Source organism: Melospiza georgiana, chromosome 5 (assembly GCF_028018845.1).
Source record: "Melospiza georgiana isolate bMelGeo1 chromosome 5, bMelGeo1.pri, whole genome shotgun sequence".
Classification (NCBI taxonomy): domain Eukaryota; kingdom Metazoa; phylum Chordata; class Aves; order Passeriformes; family Passerellidae; genus Melospiza; species Melospiza georgiana.
In genome coordinates, this window is record NC_080434.1 from 59,931,703 (window position 1) to 59,951,590 (window position 19,888).

At 40.1% G+C, this 19,888-nt stretch overlaps 2 protein-coding genes across 3 annotated transcripts in view; one reads left to right on the forward strand and one right to left on the reverse strand.

Moving 5' to 3' along the window:
• The window catches only part of CC2D2A (coiled-coil and C2 domain containing 2A), a 53,353-nt gene extending 50,590 nt beyond the window's left edge, over positions 1-2,763 (forward strand). For both annotated transcript variants that reach the window (XM_058024527.1, XM_058024528.1), the window contains 3 exons: positions 199-257; positions 705-882; positions 1,918-2,763. In XM_058024527.1, the coding sequence (XP_057880510.1) occupies positions 199-257; positions 705-882; positions 1,918-2,106 (426 nt within the window). In that variant the 3' untranslated portion in view covers positions 2,107-2,763. The remainder of the gene's footprint in view (positions 1-198; positions 258-704; positions 883-1,917) is intronic.
• A 790-nt stretch (positions 2,764-3,553) lies between these two features.
• Positions 3,554-19,888, reverse strand: part of FBXL5 (F-box and leucine rich repeat protein 5) — a 33,975-nt gene continuing 17,640 nt past the window's right edge. Inside the window, exons 6-11 of the mRNA XM_058023992.1 lie at positions 18,115-18,240; positions 17,489-17,637; positions 17,212-17,294; positions 14,701-15,423; positions 11,814-11,962; positions 3,554-4,194 (exon numbers count right to left, since the gene is read on the reverse strand). Of these exons, the coding sequence (XP_057879975.1) occupies positions 4,118-4,194; positions 11,814-11,962; positions 14,701-15,423; positions 17,212-17,294; positions 17,489-17,637; positions 18,115-18,240 (1,307 nt within the window). The 3' untranslated portion in view covers positions 3,554-4,117. The remainder of the gene's footprint in view (positions 4,195-11,813; positions 11,963-14,700; positions 15,424-17,211; positions 17,295-17,488; positions 17,638-18,114; positions 18,241-19,888) is intronic.

Here is a 19,888-nt window from a genome sequence, read left to right on the forward strand (position 1 = left end):
AATTTACTGGGGGGGAAAAAACCCCAGAATTACACACAAATATCTAGTTAAATTTTCATCATGTCTCTGTTAAAGAATAGATTCTTTTTGCATAATTGTAAACTTCTCTGAGCATTATCAAGGCAGAAACTCCTGATGTTACATTGTTATATATTTAGAAGAGATTGCACGTTTTAATATTTATTTTTTTATCACTAGCCTGAAGAACTAACTTATGAGCATTTGGATAAGGCTGCTGCACTGGAACTGCAGAGCAGGTAATGCCACCTCCAGAACAAGTGCCATCAGTGCTAATACCAGAGCATTCCTAGGTATTCATGCCTAGCTCCTAAAAACTTGCTTTCAGTGCCAGGAGAATGGCCTAAAAAATCAGAAGCTATTGTTTCAGGGCTTTTTAAAATTCTCTTCTTCAATAGAGATTGCCAGGTAGAAAGAACTAATCAGTCATTGCTCCACCATTTTACAAAGAAGAAAATGCTGTGGGGGGATGAGAGGAGAGGGTGTAAACTAAAAGGTGTTGTAATTCCATGGATTTCCATGCAGACACTGACAGTGCACTCATTACTACACAGCTGTGTTGGCTTTTCTGCATTTGTAGTTTAACTGAGGTCATGTGTGGTTCTCAGAATCTGTACTGTCTGCCAGGGGAGATCAGTTCAGATGTCCAATACTAGAACTGTAATAATCAGTCTATCTTACTGCAGGATTGAAAAAATATTAAAGGATAAGATTATGGAATGGAGACCAACGCGCCCAACACGCTGGAACAGATACTGCACCTCCACCCTGCGCAACTTTCTGCCACTGCTGGAACAAAATCAAGGCAAAGATGTAGAAGATGACCACCAGGCAGAGCTGCAAAAACAGCTGGGAGATTACAGGGTACACTGTGAACATAAATGCCTTGTGCATAGAAGCAAGAAGTTAAATCCCTAGGTTTTAGTATCGCCTTCTGTGGTATAGAAGAGTGTCCTAGGCTAGTTATTTCTTCTACTGCCAAAATTCACAAGAGATTTTATACCAAAGAGAAACCATTATAATATTAATAGAGTGAAAGAGTGATGATCTGGTTTATTTCATTTGTAATGTTGAAGATAAAACAACAATGCACCCAATAATTCTATATTCTCATGTTCAGCAGAAATGTGTTGCTGCACAACAGCCACTAGTGCCAGTACATCCACACCAGTGCAGCCTCCCAGCACCAGCTGCTCTGGGGCTGACTGGTGCAGCAGCTCTCAGGGTCAGTAGGAACCTGCTGCTGGTGCTGAGCAGTGCCACACACAGTCTGCTCACAGGTGCAGGAGCCCACACAACATGCTTTTCTTCAGCTTTCTAGTCTTTGCTTCACTCTCTAAAGACAGAGGAAAATTGACTGATGTGTTCACTGCAGCCACTGGGTGCCTGTGCATCATTCCTCCAGGCTGTTGGAAGGGCTTTCTGCTTTCCACATGGAACACCTGGGACAGTTGGCAGCTCTGGCCAGCTCCAAAATGAGTTGAGGCTTCAGTTCCTCTTGAGCAGGAGACATTTGCACTGAAATCCCAAGCCAGGAGAACACAGTGATTTAAAACAGCCCCTGAGTGGTTTTAAGCTGCAAGGCTAAAAAACAATGAAGCTCCACTATCCATGTTCATTAATATAACTTCATTCTAGTGGATTCTAAAGAACTTCACTTACAACTTAAACCAAATTAGAGAGGAAAAATGGCAGAAGCTTCCCTGGAGTATGTGAAAAAGGGAGGTGTTATCAAATACAAACATAGGTTCTTCTAGGTTCTTCTATGCATCACCTGCATCACTTCAGGCTGGCAATAGAGAATTTGTTTTACTCAGCATGTAAATTTTTTTAACTATGTATTTATTCAGGTGCCTTCATCTTTTCTTGTCACATGTTTTCTTTTCTTTCTTGTTCCAGGTCTCTGGATTTCCTATTCATATGCCATATTCTGAAGTGAGACCTCTAATAGAAGCTGTACACAGCACAAGAGTTCACACCATTGATGTTTCCAATGTTGAATTTGCTCTGGCTGTGTATATTCATGCTTATCCCCAAAATGTTCTCTCTATATGGATTTATGTTGCTTCACTTGTGCGAAATAGGTAGTACAGACCAGTCTGAATACTGCAAGAAATTTGCTTATATAGGTGTAAATATATGATTTCTCTCACTACTGAACTATTCCAAGTATTTAAAAAATCAAATAACATGATTTTTAGTAGCTTTATTTGCCCTAAAAGCACTAATTACTGCTAAGGAAGAGACTGACAGCATAAATTTCCAGTACTAATAGGTGATTTTTATATAGTCTTTTATAGCTCCCTGTGGAGCCTCACACTTTAAGCATTACACATCTCCACATAAGTGAGAGTGCAGAGTAAAATGTTTCCTTGGTATCCCTGTAGCTAGTCAGTTTATCTACAGCTCTTCTTCCTCTTCAAAAGACACTTGTAAATAAAAAAAATTCTTCTACCTCAGTTCCTGAATTTTTAGCTATGAATAAATTTTATATACCTAAGAGCCATCAGTGAAGAGTCAATTTTTAAGAGGCTGCTTCATATCCTGCTCTATTTTATATCTGTATAATGCCAGCACCAATTTTTTTAAAGGCGGAAGACATTTTCTTAAGTTGTTAAAGATGAAGGCTTTAATAAATATTTTTATTGAACCATAAGCAGAAGCTCATTCCTTTTATACAAGAATTTGATTAAATTACTTAGGAGTGTGAAATCCTTGTCTGCAAGTTAGCAAACTTGCAAGTAGAAGATTATCAATAAAAACCAAATCCACTTACTAGTATGTAAGTAGTTGTGCTGTTAATACTGATATACATATGCTTTTCCTGCTGTTGTCTTGCTAATCAGACTCTTCAAGTAAAAATGACACTGGGCTGAGCTTAGGAAGAAGGTTCAGCAGGACCCTGAACTTGCCTTTGTTGAATTCCAGATGGTTCCTTTGTGCCCATCTCTCCACCCTGCCCAGGGCCTTCTGAAGGGCTGCACTGCACTCAGGGGACCAGGCCAAAGCTCCTCCCAGCTTTGTGTTGTCAGTGAAGCTGCTGAGGAGGCACTGGACCTTCATTCCAGTCCCTGATGAAGAAGTTAGCCCAGTATTGAACCCTGGGGGACACCACCAGTGGCAGGGCTCCAGTACTCATCCTTCACCCACTGGGCTCTCCCTCACACCACCACACACACACACTCATCTATTTACTCATCGCTTCCTAGCACATGTTTCACTCATCACAACAGAATTTCTGCTCCCTGCCAGTCTCCACTGCCCAGAGAGGAATCCTTCTAACTATTAAAGCAAGAGGGAAAATGCATTGCTGTCTTTTCACAGAGTTCAGATTAATGAAAACTGACTCCCTTGGAAGCTACTTCAAAAATGCAACTTAGCAGAGTCATGGGAACCATAAAACCAAATGAAAAACCCCCATACATTTTATACCATTGACAGCTCTGCAACCATGACAACACCCACTCACCTGCCCAACCTCTGCAGCCTTCTGGCATGGCACTCTAAAAGCACAGATATTCAACTGCTGCACACATTTATTTATTGGTGGGAATGTTTTATTTATGTCTTTCAAGCCCAAATACAAAACCAAATGCAAAAGGAAGGTGGCAATTTCCCTAATTTTGCAATAAAAAGAACAACTTCAGGATGAGAGAAAAGGGGAAGAAACCAGGCTGCTAAAGATGTATAATTGTTATCCAAATGCAAACAGTAAAATTCAAATTCTCTGCGGAGGTTTATATTGTACTTACGGATTCAAAATTAAAAACAGAAAGTCACCTAACACAAAATAATTCAGTAAAGTACAGTTAAGTGCCAAAATTGGAATAAAGTGGCATTAAAAAAAAAACTGAAGATTTTCCCATCTTCCCCAAATTATGTAAAATAAAACCCAACACCCTTCAAGCCAAATGAGGTTGTGAGATTGTTACAACACTGTACAGTACACTCATAATTAAGATTCTGAAGTTGTGGGCAGGGTCAGGCTAGTATACCAAGTCTCACTCCAAGGATTGTTAACACAAGATGCGAGCTGTAAGTAAAGTGCATGAGAGGAAGCCTGCTCAGCTAAATGGAGTAGAGGATCAGACGTCAGCGGTCACTCGCCAGAGCGGCAGCAGGCCCGAAAACCACACTGCAAATTCTGGCATCCACTGGCGGTTTCAGCATGAGGACCTGCACAAAAACAACACAAACGTGAAAAGAAGGAAAGGCCACTCATTTAGATTCATAATCCTCATGAACTGGTGGCGACTCAGAAAACATCTCATTTTTCACAATGCACTACACTTCACTCAGTACCATGAAGTCCGAAATGCTGCCGGTACTATCATGGTGTAAAAGCCTCACTTGGAACAGGAATTTTGAAGAGATTTTTGCTCCACAGCTTTATTTTGAAGAGATTTTTGCTCCACAGCTTAGTCCCATGAAGATAACACATCCCAAGCTACACAGAAGTACCATAAGCAACGCTAAATGAGCAACTTTATGCAAGCTGCCACAGCTTCAGAACAGAGTGGTTTTGACAGTGTATTTTTAATTCTCATTTTTCAAATTCAGATGATCATTACCAAAGAAACCATAACCTCTGAAACTATGTCTGTGATAATGGAAACAGGTTTTTTGGCCTGGAAGTATTTTTTTTTCTCCATGAACACTTCATGGTTAGCCAGACTCTCACATACTCTTGACTGGAAATTCAAAAACTATAAATAGAATCACCTTAACATCACTGTAGTCATCAGAAGCCATAAGGCTAAAGATGAGCCATTCAGAAAAAATAATGAGTTGAAAGCACAAACCAACACTGTAACTACCCACCTCCACTTACCTTCACTTACTCCTTTCATGCAAAATGTTAAAGTGACCATGAGATAAGAAATTACTGCATTTATTCAAACAGGGTTTAAATTCCTGCAGCCATATGCCTGCTTTGAGACCCATTTACACTCGGGCTGGCTCAACTCTGGCACCCAACAAACACTGGAAGTGGGTTGCTGAGCCAACTCAAACAAGCTGGTAAAGACCTAACCAGGACAACAGAAATTTTCTCCATTTGTATGAGAAACAAATCAACAAAGATTTCAGCTGTTTTTAATGTATTTAGAATATCTTTTAATGAACTAGGGCACCATGCCATATTTGGCTTTTTACCACCTTCAACAGTAAAGCCATAATTCAATTAATTTCCAAGAGTCTGGGGTCTTGAAAACAGCTTCCTACTTTATGCAACAGACCAATAAGCAATACTCCATACTGTAAATAAATTAAGATACATAAGACTGAATGAAACCTGAAACTGTAATGACAGACTAGAGTTACAGTATAGTGAACTTTTCACTGGTCAATAAACTCATTTTCTTTTTCAAATCCTTTTATTCACCTGAACTAAATGTTGATCCTCCATGTCACTTCCGAGCTAGGGTTTGAAAGCTTCTCCGTAAGTCCTTTAGAAAGAAGACTCGGTGCTCCTGAGCAGCCCTTGGCAGAGCACGTTCTGTGCAGCAGCATTTCCCAAGCTGGCTGACCTTCCCAGCACTGCCACAGCTGCACAGCACAGCAGGGATGCTGAAGCAACTGTCACATTTCCAGCAAAATGCTTGTTGACAAACATACAGAACCACAACATCTCAAGGAAGGGAATTCTAAGTATAATTTAATATTGTTTTCCATCCTTTTCTTGCTCATTTTGTTATTCCTCATGCTCCTAACTAGAACATACCAATTTCTAGGTCTGAGCAATGCTCCATCTAACAATACCTTCACCACTGGCAACAGCAAGTGGTGTCTAGGGACACGATGTAAGCCTATCATGCACCTTCTGTGCTTTTCCAACTACCCTACCTGTTCCCTCAGGGACACTGAAGTCAATGTCCTTCAGTACTTGTTTATGGCTCAGTTGTGCATGCAGGTTTTTAACCTCTTTTTAAACCTCCTTCCACAATTCTCCACAGGACCAAGTTCCAAAGTTCACTACACTGTGCATCTGTGTAAAATTCACCCATTGCCCTTGAGCTCTAACACTGCAAAATTTGGAGAACTACCACTGCACATTCACCTCATCTACTGCTTTCCCAGTTCTGTAACAGTCATGCTCCCTTTTCAGCGACCTCATTCCCACACTGAAACATCCAGCTTAATGAGTGTTCAGTTCCCTAACTTTTTAGAAGGCCTCTTCTGTATCTTCTGTAACTCCAGTGCATACTCTCTCTCCTCAGGATGGGGAGACCAAGCCCACCATGCAGTGCTCCACCTGTGAGTGCCCCAAGGCTTCCAGGACCATGCACAGCACCCTCTATCTTGTTCTCACCACCCTGACGATGGTGACATTGGTGGCTTTTTGGCTGCTGCTGCAAATAGGAAAGATCTCAGAATTAGCACCAACAGCTCTCTGAAATCATTATCTGCACACTGCACCTGCCAGCTCTGAATTCTGTTTCATGCAATCACAGTTTGATTATTCCCAGCCACCCAGACCTTCAACACACATACAGCTACAGTGAAGCTTCCAGAAATCATCAGTATCACTGTCATTACTTGAAGACCACAAAGCACCACTCAAAAACATGGAAATTACTGTGTGCATTTCTTACACCACAACATAAGAGAAATGCTGAGTAAGACTGATCTCAGCACAGAACTCTTGGGAGGGGAACAGGGACAAAGTTGTCACCTCCCAGGTTCCTCTCCTGAACAGTGACCATTAAGCCCTTTCTTCCCTTTCTTCCTATCCTTTAGTTAGCTTTCAGTTTTTAAATTTAGGCCACTCTAACAGCAACTTAAGATGTGAAAAACTTGGATACTTCTAAGTAAATTGAACCATCTGAAATGCTTCTATGTTCATTTCCCAATTTATTAGGCACTGACTTACAAATTACATTAAGCATATCACAGTGAAATTTCACCCTTCTTCCCACACTGCATTTCTTGCCCCATGTCGAATCCTCATACCACCACTAACTTTCCTTTACAGCCTGTAATAAAGAATTCAGATAAAATAAAACATTCAGTGTTCAACCACATCTTCTGAAATCTGCCCTCCCTGTACTCTTTCTTATCATATATGGGCAACTCCCATCACTTGGAGTGTATTCTATGTTCTTGTTATAACAAGGCAGTAAGTATCATTAATGGCTGTTTTAACAGTAAGGCTATCTGGGTTTGAGCTATTTATGGTTTGACATGTCAGCTGATCTCCTCCATTATAAGTCATTTACCTCCTCTATAAAATCCCTAGTGCTTACTTTGCTCTTTTTTACATTTGGTACAGAGAGCAAAATTTAAATGCCTTTACTTTTGATAGCCACGGACACTGGGTTTGTTTTCCTGGCTTTATTTACTACCATTGACCTTTGGCTACATCTCTTTGGTTTTGTAACCTCTGACTTCCCCAGTCTTTCCTACTGACCTCATTTGGACCAGACTTTGTTTTAGAATTCTGTTTAAATTCAAATGGCCTCTTCAATCTTGCCAAAAGAACACATCTCTTCTGTTTCCTCTGGACTCTGTATACGAGGTCTCCCAACTCCTCTCACCTCACTGAAGCATTAAGGTTAAGCACTCTGGTAACTGCATATTCCTTTCATATTGGCTAGTGTGATGGTCATTTCAACCTAACAGTGGAGATGAATCACTTCCACAGAATCACAGGACAGTCTGGGTTGGAAGGGACCTTTAAAAGCCATCTAGTTCCAACCACCTTGCAATAATCAGGCACATCTTTAACTGGATAAGGTTGCTCAGAAACCCCTTTCAGCCTAACTCCAAACATGCCCAGGGATGAGTCTTGCACCACCTTTGTGGGTAACCTGTTCCACTATCTCCCATCTTCACTTGCCCATTACTGCTTTCAGCACAGCCCAGTTAGCAAAGCACTGGGTATCCAGGGGACACTGCTCCATACAGCAACTTCACACACTGCACACTTTGAGGACCAGCTGATGATCTGAATGAACTTTGACAGTTTTGATGGGCAGGTATAGCAAGCAACCACTGGGTGTTTGCAGTGTCAGGTTCTGGCTCATGTAATAGAACATCTTGACAGGGATGAGCCAGATACCATCACTGCTGGATGTAACAAGGAGCCCAAAATGTAGTTCTTTTAAAACAACATGTGATGGAGCTGTGGGGAAGGAACAGTACATGCAGTGGAACATAAGAAGGGTATTTCCCTCTCTGAAAGCTTAGGAGGTGCTAGCAGTGAAGTGCTCAATTAAATGTGTTTTGGGTTCACCTGGGAAAGCAAAGTTATTCAGATTCTCATCTAACCTGCCACAGTCTACATTACTGGTTTAGTGACTTCTAAACTGGATTACTGTAATGCTCTTTACAAGCACATCTGATTACTCAGATGCTTAGGGGACTCAGAATAGAGGTGAGGTCTGTTTACTTGTGGTGAACATATAAACACATAAAGAGGTTTGGTAATGTAGGAGAGGAGCAGATCTATCTGATTACTCCATTTTGTTACATGTACTAGTAGAACAAAAATTAGTCAGAATTCCCTAGAATGAAGTTTGGCATTCCACCAAGAACACATGACAACACGGATCAATACCACAGTAAAAGAACCTCTCCTGCCAGGGCAACTGGCTGCCACCAGCATATAATATCCTTCCAGAGATTTGTGAGTACACTGGTAATCTGCAGAATTTAGACTGAGACCTACACTTGGAACACTGTGCTCCCACAGAAGTCTGCACACAGTGGTCCATGATCCTTAAAAGAACTTGCAAAGTCTTGGCCTGACACCTGAAAGACAGAGCAACTATGACCAGTGACTTTTAAATGCCGGAAGAGTGAATAATTAGAGTCAAACTTTATTTTATTAATGCCCTATTTCTTTAATTACAGAACCTGAGGACTACATAATTTAAAAAAACCTCTAGAAACTCAATCATACTTAAATGCTGCAAAGAGCTACTGCTGCAGAAATTAAGGAGCTCATTTTTCTAATGCCAAGCTGAAAGCACTCCAGGCTTTGAAATGGAGAAACGAGTCAGAAGAATGGACACAACTGGAGAAAACAGCCTGAGGACAGTAAGAACTCAGTGGCAAGATGCAACTCAAACATTAAACTCTTCTTGCTGAGTTCAGTGTGATCCACAACCAAATTAGTTTTAGGCAAATGAAATCAGCCATTAGTAGGGATGTGCACTGACAGATTTGTTTTCAGCTGCAGCTGAGATTTATATAACTCCAAGTCTCCAGCACTGTGAAAAACATAAGAGATTCTAAACATTAGTATGCAAACCAAAAACTGAAGTGAAGCTAACAGTAAACAAACACAAAACAGATTTGGAAGTATATGCAAATTCATGGTTTCTGGTCATAAAAACTGTACCATGTTACTGGTGTGCAACAGCAGTCAGACTTAAACCCAACTACGTCACCATAGCTGCTCTACTTTTCTAATCTTGCTCTACTAAAAAGGTAGAATAGTAACTGCTGAAAATACAAAAATTGCAACCAATGTGCCTACCAAACAAGCCCTCCACAAAGACATTCCAATGAGGCTGGGTTGTGTCTAAGGGGTCCCATTAGGCTTAGTGTTGATAGGAAAAAAATAATCCGAATATAAGCTGCAGGTAAAAGCAAAGCCCTTATTCATCAGCAGATGACAAAGTTGTATCTTTATTATTCATAGATGGCTAAATTCCATGCTGTTGGCTCCTTGCTTTTTTCAGACAGGTTTTCCAATCTCTGAGCCCAGAGTACAACTCCCTCCCCAAAAATAATCACTGAAATTTTCTTTGCTGGTGGGCAAAGAAAATTATGAAATTATTCTGTACATGCTTACAGATCAGTAAACTTTGTAGAGCAGTTAGTAATACAATCTGTAAATGTGCAGACAAACAGCTTCAGGTATGGATTGATTTAAACTTGCAACAGCTACTGCTTTCCCTACTTACTTTAGAAACACCAAATGATACAGAAACAGCTGCTGTAGAAATCCTGCTGCCCATAGAATGGAGTAACCCATCAGTTTCACACTGAACAGCCCTATCACAATGAAGTTTGATTGAAAATGCAAGGAACAAAACCCAGACAAAACTGCAGGGAATTGATTTATAAAGGCTACTTTCCATAAAGCCATAAACTCCTGAGATGACATTATTCCTCAAGAGATGTAAGAAGTCAGACCCTTAGAGGCTCTCTGTCCTGTGCACTCCTCTCCACAGGAATAACTGTTGACCCAAAGGCATGCAGGAGGCTTTAGAGAACTAAGCAGAGCTTATAGGCTCACAGATTCCAGCAGGCAGTAAAAGGAAGGAAGTAAACAGCAAGAGGATCAGACAACTTTACAGAATGATTCAAAAATATTGTTTAAATTGAAATAATTTCTTGAGGATACTATGAAACAGCCAAGCTTTAAAGTGGTGGACTCACACAGATTTGGGCATAGTAAACTAATATAAAGATGTTTTGGTGGATTTTATAGGGACAAGATGAAAACCAAAAATGTCTGAGGACAAATTATGTCTGGTCTTACTGGCAGAAGTATAAACAGAGGAAAAGTAGCAAGCAATCAGATGTAAAAGGAACAGGATTTTAACTGGTCTTTGAAGACATCTTTAAACTCAATGCAGGAAAGAGAGTCAGTGAAGGATTTTTTAAAAAAGTACCTTAAAATTTTCAGGTGGAAATGAAAGACAACAGAAAGCAGATTTTTAAATGCTGTAGTCCAGACAGAATGCAAGAAAGTAACAAAAAGCAAGTGTCTCAAAAAAAAAAAAAAGGCAGGGTCAAAAAAGTGCATAAAGTGCAAAAATTATGGAAACAAGGTAAGATTTAGTACTTTCACTTCTAATATTACAATCCAATCCAAGTGTATCATCTTGTATCTATTTCAATGGATTGAATACCAAATATCAGTACAGATTTACTTGCATACCAAAGTTCTGACATCTGATTCCCAGGCTGGGACTGCATCTCAATATAGAAGCAATTATTGAGCTGGACACCATGAACTAGCAGGTAATACAATTTTGGTTTACACACAATTAGATGTACAGGCCTGTGAACTTGGTTATCATCTTCCTTTTCCCTTGCCTTCTGTTGCACTTACCTGTTTTAAATTCACACACAGAATACCAGTCACACCATGGCTCCCATCTCTAATGCTTGGAAAGCTTACTTAATAGACTGAATTCCAATGTGGAAAATACCAAAAAGACTTGCACCATGAACAGACTTTATGCATTTTTACACATCCTTCTCCAGATCCATCCCTAAGTTACTGACTCAAGCAAAACCAGAAAAAAAACTGAATTACATTTTCCATAAGGACGTGTGATGGTAGAATCAAAAATATCCTATACCAAAATTAGTGCAACATGGGAGGTTTGCATGGCAAAACACACAACATTGGTTTCCTAAAAATCCCTGCTTTGGTACCAACCTAATGAAGCCTCTGTCTGAGGTTATGACCATACAGAAAACACACAACTGCATGGTTTACAGTGGAAATATGGACAGGGCAAGTGTGTAATAGCAGCTATATGGAGACTTACTTTCTACCGCTATTAGTTAGGCTAAACTAAGTTAAGAGACACAGGCACTAAAAATGCTTTCTTATGTAATACAGAACTGTACTAGTGTTACCAAAAAAACCAATCAAACAAAAAAAAGGCAAAACTGATTTAACAGTCATAATTTTGTAATTAATCTGTGAAACCCAGTGCTACACAGACATTAAAACCAGGTGAGTTTTGGTGGTTCTTTTTCTTTTAAAAACTCCCTACACCGAGCATCACTCCCCAGAAAAGCACCACATCTTCCTAGCAAGACATTACCGTTAATGTTGTCACAGTAGTAAAAGTGTTCATCTTTCAGAGAGGGGCATGCAGAAACCAGCTCCTGCAGGCCTGCCCCAGTTACAGAGAGACAGCCTGAGAGGTTCAGGTGCTCCAGATGTGGCAGTCCTCCTCCCAGAGTCAGCGCCCTGTGGGGACACAAGAGAGCGTTAGGAGCCCGCAGCGCAAGCACAGACACCATGCTGCACCATCCCATCACAGAGCTGCTGCACCTCCTGCAACACACACACTCCTAGGGAACCACTGAGCTTCAAACCTGGCACTTCTGTACTCCCTTTTAGAGGGGGATCACCCCTGAGCCACACAACAGACCTGAACAGATTTCTACAGAAGCAAGACTTTAGCGGGAAACCACTTTTTTATGGATGACACCAGACACGACCGACTATTTCAAAGAACTACAAAGCCATTCTTCTTCAAAATACCAATTATTTTGTCAGCTCTTCCAAAGTGATGTATACTCCTCATCTCACACTAAAACATGACACACTCCCAAGTTTGGTTATTTTTATGCTTCCCAAAGTATGACCCTTTTTTTGTTAGACTTATTTTGGAATCCAAATTAGTGTTTTCCTAGGACTGACAGCAGAGCTTCTCTCTGCCAACGCACCTTTATTGTTCAAATGCAGCTCTCTAGCTTTCTCTGAGTGTAAGAGAATTTGGCTGCTGATTCAACAGGCACACACATGTGCCACACCTGAGCAATTACTCCATTGAACCTGCTCTCTTCTCTGTGAGCCAGCCCAAGCTCAAGCAGAAACAAGCTCACCCACCTGAAAAAATCCCACCAGGCTTGAATCACCAAACTGCAGATTCAAGCCAGGATTTACAACTGAAGATGCCTTCAGAGCATCACTGTACAATCTTCTCCTGTCAGCAGGGAGAAGTAGAACGGCAGGCCACAAAAGCAGCCATCAGGTAACAACTCACATGGAGTAAAAATGGACTGGCATGTGTTTGTATTGGGGGGTTTCACTCTCTTCCCCCAGGGACTCCAGTACTCTTGTGACTACAAGAAGCACTTGTTGCAACACACTCTCAGCTCCTAAATACTTTTACCCAGAAAGCACCAATAGGAAACCAGCAATGCAATTAAACCCTTGCTGTGACTCAGTGACCAAATCTCCCTTTGCTCCCACACTACTGAGTCATGAAAAACCAGACCAGTAACCTGTAAAATACACACAGCACAACCTAAGCAGCACCCAACAAAATCTGTCAGGACAAGTCCACTGCAACACTTGAAGAGAAACAAGCTGCAACAGACGCCCAGCTATCTGAAGCATACCCTGAGGAAGGGTAACACTGGTGAGGGAGTGTCACAAGAATCACAAGTGACACCTGAATAGCTGGTACTTGTGAACATCAAATGGGGACAGAATCTCAGGAGAGACAAATTGATGCCAGCAGCACCTCACACTACTCCTCAGTTTACCAGAGCAAACAGCACAGAAATGCATGAAGTCTTCCCACTCCAAGAAGCTTTAATTAGCCCTTAGTGCTGCAGCACACCTGAGCAGGAGGCTGCAAGTACCCCAGCCTCCTCCCATTTTCACTACAAAGCAGTAACTACATTTTTCTGACAATACAAAGTATCAGTGGCAACAGCAAACAGAAAATTCTGTAACTCACAAAGCCATCTCCATGTTCAAGTCAAACATTTTTTCTCCTCCTTTAACTGTTATATGAGGCTGCATTGAACATGTTGTTCTGCACATACAGAATTATCAGAGAATCATTTGGGTTGGAAAAGACTCTTGGGATAATCACATCCAACTGTTAACCCAGCACTGCCAAATCCACCACTAACAGCACCAAGTGTCACAGCCTTTGAATACCTCCAGGTATGCCACTTCCCATGGCAGCCTCTTCCAATGCTTGAAAACCTTTCAGTGAAGAATTTTTTTCTAATGGCCAATCTAAACATCCTCTGGTGCAACTTGAGGCCATTTTCTCTTGTTACTTGAGAGAAGAGACCCCACCTGGCTACAGCCTCCTTTCAGGTGGGTGTGAAGAGCAGGAAGATCACCCCTGAGCCTCCTTTCCTCCAGGCTGAGCCCCCCCAGCCACTCCTTAACAGACCTGTGTTCCAGAGCTTTCCCCATCTCCACTGCCCTTCTCTGGGGATAGTCCAGCTCCTCAATGCCTTCCTTGCAATGAGGAGCCCAAAAGTGAGCACAGGATTTGAGGTGTGGCCTCACCAGTGTCAAGAACAAAAGGACAATCACTGTCCTGGGCACACTATTGCTGATACTGGCCAGGTGCCACCTGGGCACACCTGGTTCCTGTTTACTCACTATCAATCAGCACCCCCAAGTCCTTTTCTACCAGGCAGCTTTCCAGCCACTCTGTCCCAGCCTGCAGCACTGCCTGGGGTGGTTGTGACCCAAGGGCAGGACCTGGTACTTCACCTCATTGAACAAACAACTGGCCTCAGCTCATTGATTCAGCCTGTCCCTAAATTATATTGTTACCCAGACAGGTTAATCGAGATGTTACTCCAGTTTTACAGAATTTTAAGCATACTGCAGGCATAATGAAAAGATTAGTGAATCAACACAATTCCTTAACAATAAATCACTAACAAGTCTAAAAGCATTAATACTGTCTAGAATAACAAATCCACAAAAATACCTGACTTCAAAAGACATATATAAAAGATTTTACTGTTATCTCCAAAAGAAAAGCTGGAAAAACTTTTCAAGTCTAGTACTGTAACTATTTAAGAGGGAAAGACCACTTAAAACTTACCAGTTTCTTCAATAAAAATGTTTCTACTGAAATTATGCATTCATCCCAAAACGGTCCAACAAATAAAATCAGAAAAAATATCCCACAGCAAAACAGTTTGAAAACATCTCCTCACCTGAGAGCACGGTCTGTTATCTGGTAACAGCCTGACAGACTGAGGAACTGAAGAACTCGTGCAGTCTCTTCCTCTGTTTTTTCACTCCCAGAGTATGCAGAGTCTTTTTTCTCTGACTGCTTAGTCCTTATTGGTTTTCTACACAGTGCAGAGGACTCTGGAAGTGCTCGAATAGTTCTTAGTGCTGTCCCAGCACAACAAAAGGAGTGACCGCAGTAAATGAAGTCAGTAGAAGCACAGTGCTGCTGCCACCCTCTAGTCCTTAACCCATAAATGTCTCTGTTGTAGCACAATGCAGAACAATTAATATGGGATGTTGGTTCCATAAGACAAAATCCTTCAACATTCCTGTGTCTCCACTCTGCAGCATCTTCAATGTCAGCTAAATCATCTGCATCTAGCATCCACACATAAGCAGAACTGAAGTTTTCTGAGCCGTCAGGTTTAGTCCAGTGCTGCTCACCATTTCCTCCCTGAATGAGATTTTCATTGCTGATTTCATGCAAACCATTATTCTTCTGGTTAGACTGCAGTGTAATCTCTCTGTTTTTCCACAAAGTCTTAGCACTCCTGTTCCTGCAGCTTTTCAGAATAGCTCTGGTGTGATGAGTTGATATGATACCCAGTGCTCTGGAAATCCTCTCTATAGCCACATCTGTAATTTTTTCACATCCAGACAGATCAAGGTGGCGTAGATTTTGACAATACCCAACTGAAGACCAACTGAAATCAGGGGGGGGGAAAAAAAGTGATTTGGTTGAGTGGTGGTGGTGAAGTTTTTATAGGTTTTGCTCAGAAACAACTGTTAAGGCTAAAAGTATGAAAAAACATTTCACAAATAAAGTACTTTTATTAATTCACATAATATATAGAGAAGCTACCCCAGGCAGATTAGATTTGATACTCCAAGTGCTCTGTATACACCTAGAAAAATTATGTCTCGAGAAACATGAAATCATTCATGAATCAGTAACAACTTATATTCTCCATGTACTGAGACTTAAAAGAAGTCCAAAGTTACTATATACTGAATAAATGTTTGAATAATAGATCAGACTGCAAGCACCAAATACACACATAACAATATTGAAAAACAAGTGGATTATACTCACCAGAAGCTACCACGAGACATCTGAGTTACTAAACATTAAAATTACTTCTTAAAAGGCTGAAAATACCAAACCAGCAAATTTCACCCCCAAAATTTCATCCCCAAAAAATACATCTGAGATTCCATACTCAGTTGGAAGTATTGTAACAGTTGTAATTTCTAGAATTTTGAGTTTCTCAAGTTTGGCTGAAATGACAGTGTACTTAGATCATATATCCTCCTTTCCCATTTTTCCTAGGAATACTAGATGGATTCCTGAAACAGAACCTGTGTTTCTAATTATTCCATCATTAATTAAAAATCAGACTTTTCCATTTTAACAAAAGCTTACTCCCTTAGTCTTACCTTTTTCAAGTGGAATGGAAATTTTACCTACAGTAATATTTTTACATTATTAGCTATAAAAGTACGTAAGTGATTTAACTCACCTTTACCTATCCATTGTTAAAGTTACCATAATTTACTACTTTAAGTAAATTTACTATAAGTAAATTAATATTAAATTTTAATTTATATAAATAATTTATCTGATTTTACTATAAATTTACTGTAAGTAATTTACCTCTATAAGTGACTATTTATATTTAGAGCAAGCCAAACTCATTTTCTGAGTTACAAATTGCAGTGTTGTAAATACAGATATATGATGAGTGGCAAATAAGGTAAATTTCACTAGATACTGACTTCTGAGCCCTGAAAATTCTATTAAGCTTTTATTTCAAACAAAACTTCTTATACAAGCTGCAGGGTGTTGCTACCAGCATCCATGCTGGTAAGATTTTGTGTGGTGCTCACACTACCTGAGAGCACTACATGACATAAATGCAGAACACTGAAATGCCTGCTGAGTTTCAATACCACAGTCAGACCCACTGGTGCAGGTTCTGCATCCATACACCATCCCACTGACATCAATGACATTTCTGCAGGCCTCAGTAACACTCAGGAACCCTCAGACAATACACCTAAGCCTTAGAGCTTTGCCTGTCATTTGACTGGAGTGTCTGAAACAGCAATATTCCACACCCTAGCAGCTGTAGCAGGCCAAGAGAACTTCCTTAACTGAGCAACTCCATAAAAATCTATGGACAAGTTCTTAATACTAGAGAAAAAACCACAACTATTGTTATGGGTAGGTACACACTGATAGGTAAAAAGCATCCAAGAGTGAACACAGAGAATTTTAAATGGCCACTACAAAGTTACATGTTTTACTTCATATTTTAGTGATTTGTTACCCTGGTTTAGTTCTTAGTCACAAGTCACATGGGAGTTAATAATTTGATTTATCTTTATTGCTTTCATTCTTGGCAATGGACTAAGAAATGTTTGAATGTTTCTGCCCCACATTAAAAAACCTGGATTATAAGTTTTTTTAAAGGAAACAACAATTATCTAACCTTTCAAATACAGAGTCTGAAATATCAGTTTGAGTGAGATCCAAATATTCCAAGTTGGGGCAAAGCTCCAAGATCTGTCTAACCTGAAAAAAGAAAGGAAAATAATCAGCAAAGATACAAGCCAGTATGGCTGCACACAGTGTCTAGAGACAACTTACAAATTAGCCTTGTTTTGGACTGCAACCCACTTACACTCCCCAAACACGTCAGTTATTAATTAAAGACTGCATAGCCACAATTATTATTGTTGCACAATTAAAAGTTTCAAATCACACACCATTTTGCTGGACACTGCAGAACTGTAGGCCAGTACCAGTGTCTTCACTGAGGAGCCTACAAGCGGGAGGACATGATGAATTAGGCCATGAAGTAAACGTTTTTCCATTTGTGCTATATTAATGGCAAGTGAATCTTCAGCTGCTTCTTCTGCAAAATAAACCCAGAGAGAAAGAATTAAAATCATTAAAGGACTTGGAGAAATATTTACTACAGGTTATGTACTGCTCAGGGCAGCCCAGAGCAGCTGTTTCCAACAACTTGCTTTAGATATTGAAATTCTATCTCACAGAGCATTTTATACATCTATCTATCTCTCTATCTATCTATCTATCTAGATATATCTATTAATTTAACATCTTAGGATAAATTTTAGATCAAGCCTAGAGTGCATCAGGATGCAAGATGATTAATCCAAACTTTCTGAAGAGACGAAGCCTAGTCTGTACCTTCAGACACATCTCCATAACTCTTCTACCTCCTCTCATGTTTTCTCTTCCCTGGACAAATTAATTCCAGTCATTAAAATCAGATGCCTGCTTGTCTCCTACCAACTCCATCTCCCATTTTTCCACTCAGCTTGTTTCTTACAGCTATGTCATCTTCACCAAAATCAATTTTACCTACCAGATTCATCTATGTCAGCATCTTCATCCCATTCCTGGAAAGCACGACTTTCATCTTTTCTGTTTTTCACCCATTCCTCATCAGGTTCAGTCTCAGTATCTGCAGCAGGACCACTGTACCAATCACCTACTCACCACCACCCCCAAAAAGAAGAAGGAAAAAAAAGTTAATAAAAATTTCTCACTGCAGCAGAAATCAGCACTGAAAGCTTTTCAGTATACTGTGACCTGATTTAAGAGACATAAATGAATTTCAAATTCATCTCAACTAAGACTGGACTAAACCTTAAAATAATTATTTGTTTGATCTTTATCCTTAAGCTTCAAAAGATTCTTAGAATTTGTTTCAGTACCACCCCAGAAGTCACAGCTTAGTCTGCCTGTCTGATACACACCTGCTGTCCTCACTTAGTAGGGACCAATGTGATCACAAAAATAACAGAAACAATTATGGAATATTTGGACTGTCTAGGTGCTCAAGTTCCTTCTGGTAAATAATTATTCATCAGCTTTTAGTTTAATACTTGGTTGAAGAGATCTGTCTTTTCCTCTGAAATATCACAAATATACAGTTAACCAGCCTGGTTTTAGCCCCTGCATATGACAACTCCAAGACCACAAAACACCAAATTCTGCAAGTATCCTACTTAAAACAGCTACAGAATACTTGTAACATACATATGACTCAAATCAATACACAATCATTTTTTAGAACATCTGGATGAACATGAAGATCAGCAACAGCTCTGCTGTTTTAGCTGGTGGAGCACCCCTTCCCCCTTGAGGTTACTGCACAGGCATTAATTTACTTCCAGTTTGGATATATGGCAGCACTGGGCTCAGGATAAGCAGCTCTGCAGCCTCCCTCAATGTACACATACTGAAAAACAAACCACCTTATTGAACTGTCTCACAGGGGGGAACCCTACTCTTCCTAAAGCAAGAGCAACTCCTGTTGAGTCATAGCTAAAAGAACAATGTTTCTTCTATGAATAACACAATGCTATTGTGTTATTGAAATCCTAATTGACTGTCAACCATGAAGGTTTTGGTAACATTTCTCATCATCTTTAATCCATCTTCATATTGCATAAGAAACGTCAGAGGCCTTCTGCGTACTAGGAGGGGAAAAAAAGTAAAAAATTTAACTAAGCCTACATAAAAATACAAATTTTTTCCCCTCCCTGTTGCAGTAAATCCCATCTGAGAAGCTTCCACCCAGTTAGAGCACTTCTGTACAAACAACTGCAGTAGTACAAACAGTACATCACGAGAGCTGCTTCCTGTGTTGTGCCAAATCAGATTTAGAAGCACTCATTTTAGCAGTTGCCTATTACCTTTTTTTTGTTGTGTGTGTGTGCAGCACTGAATTATCAAGACACTGTACTGCAAAAGCAAATTTAAGAATTTGAACTTTGGAGCCTCTCTACTCAGTCTTTGGAAGCTCAGGAACCAAACTATTGCTTTCAGGAAGATTTACCCAAATAAAAAAAAATCAGACCAAGAAGTTATTTAATTCCTCCCTGCCTTGTACAAATTTTAGAAGCCATAAAGTATTTACTTTTTATGTATCTCTAAAGCTAAGTTATATAAACACAGCTTTTTCTCTTAAAATCTCAAATGCATACAAAAGACTTATTAAGCAGCACAGACTTTCTCCTTTCACTGAACTACACTGACGTGACAGCACTGAGAAGCCTGCAGTTCCACACTCCAGTGATTCTTTAATACTCACATAAATATGGACATAAGGCTACAAATACACTGATGACTTT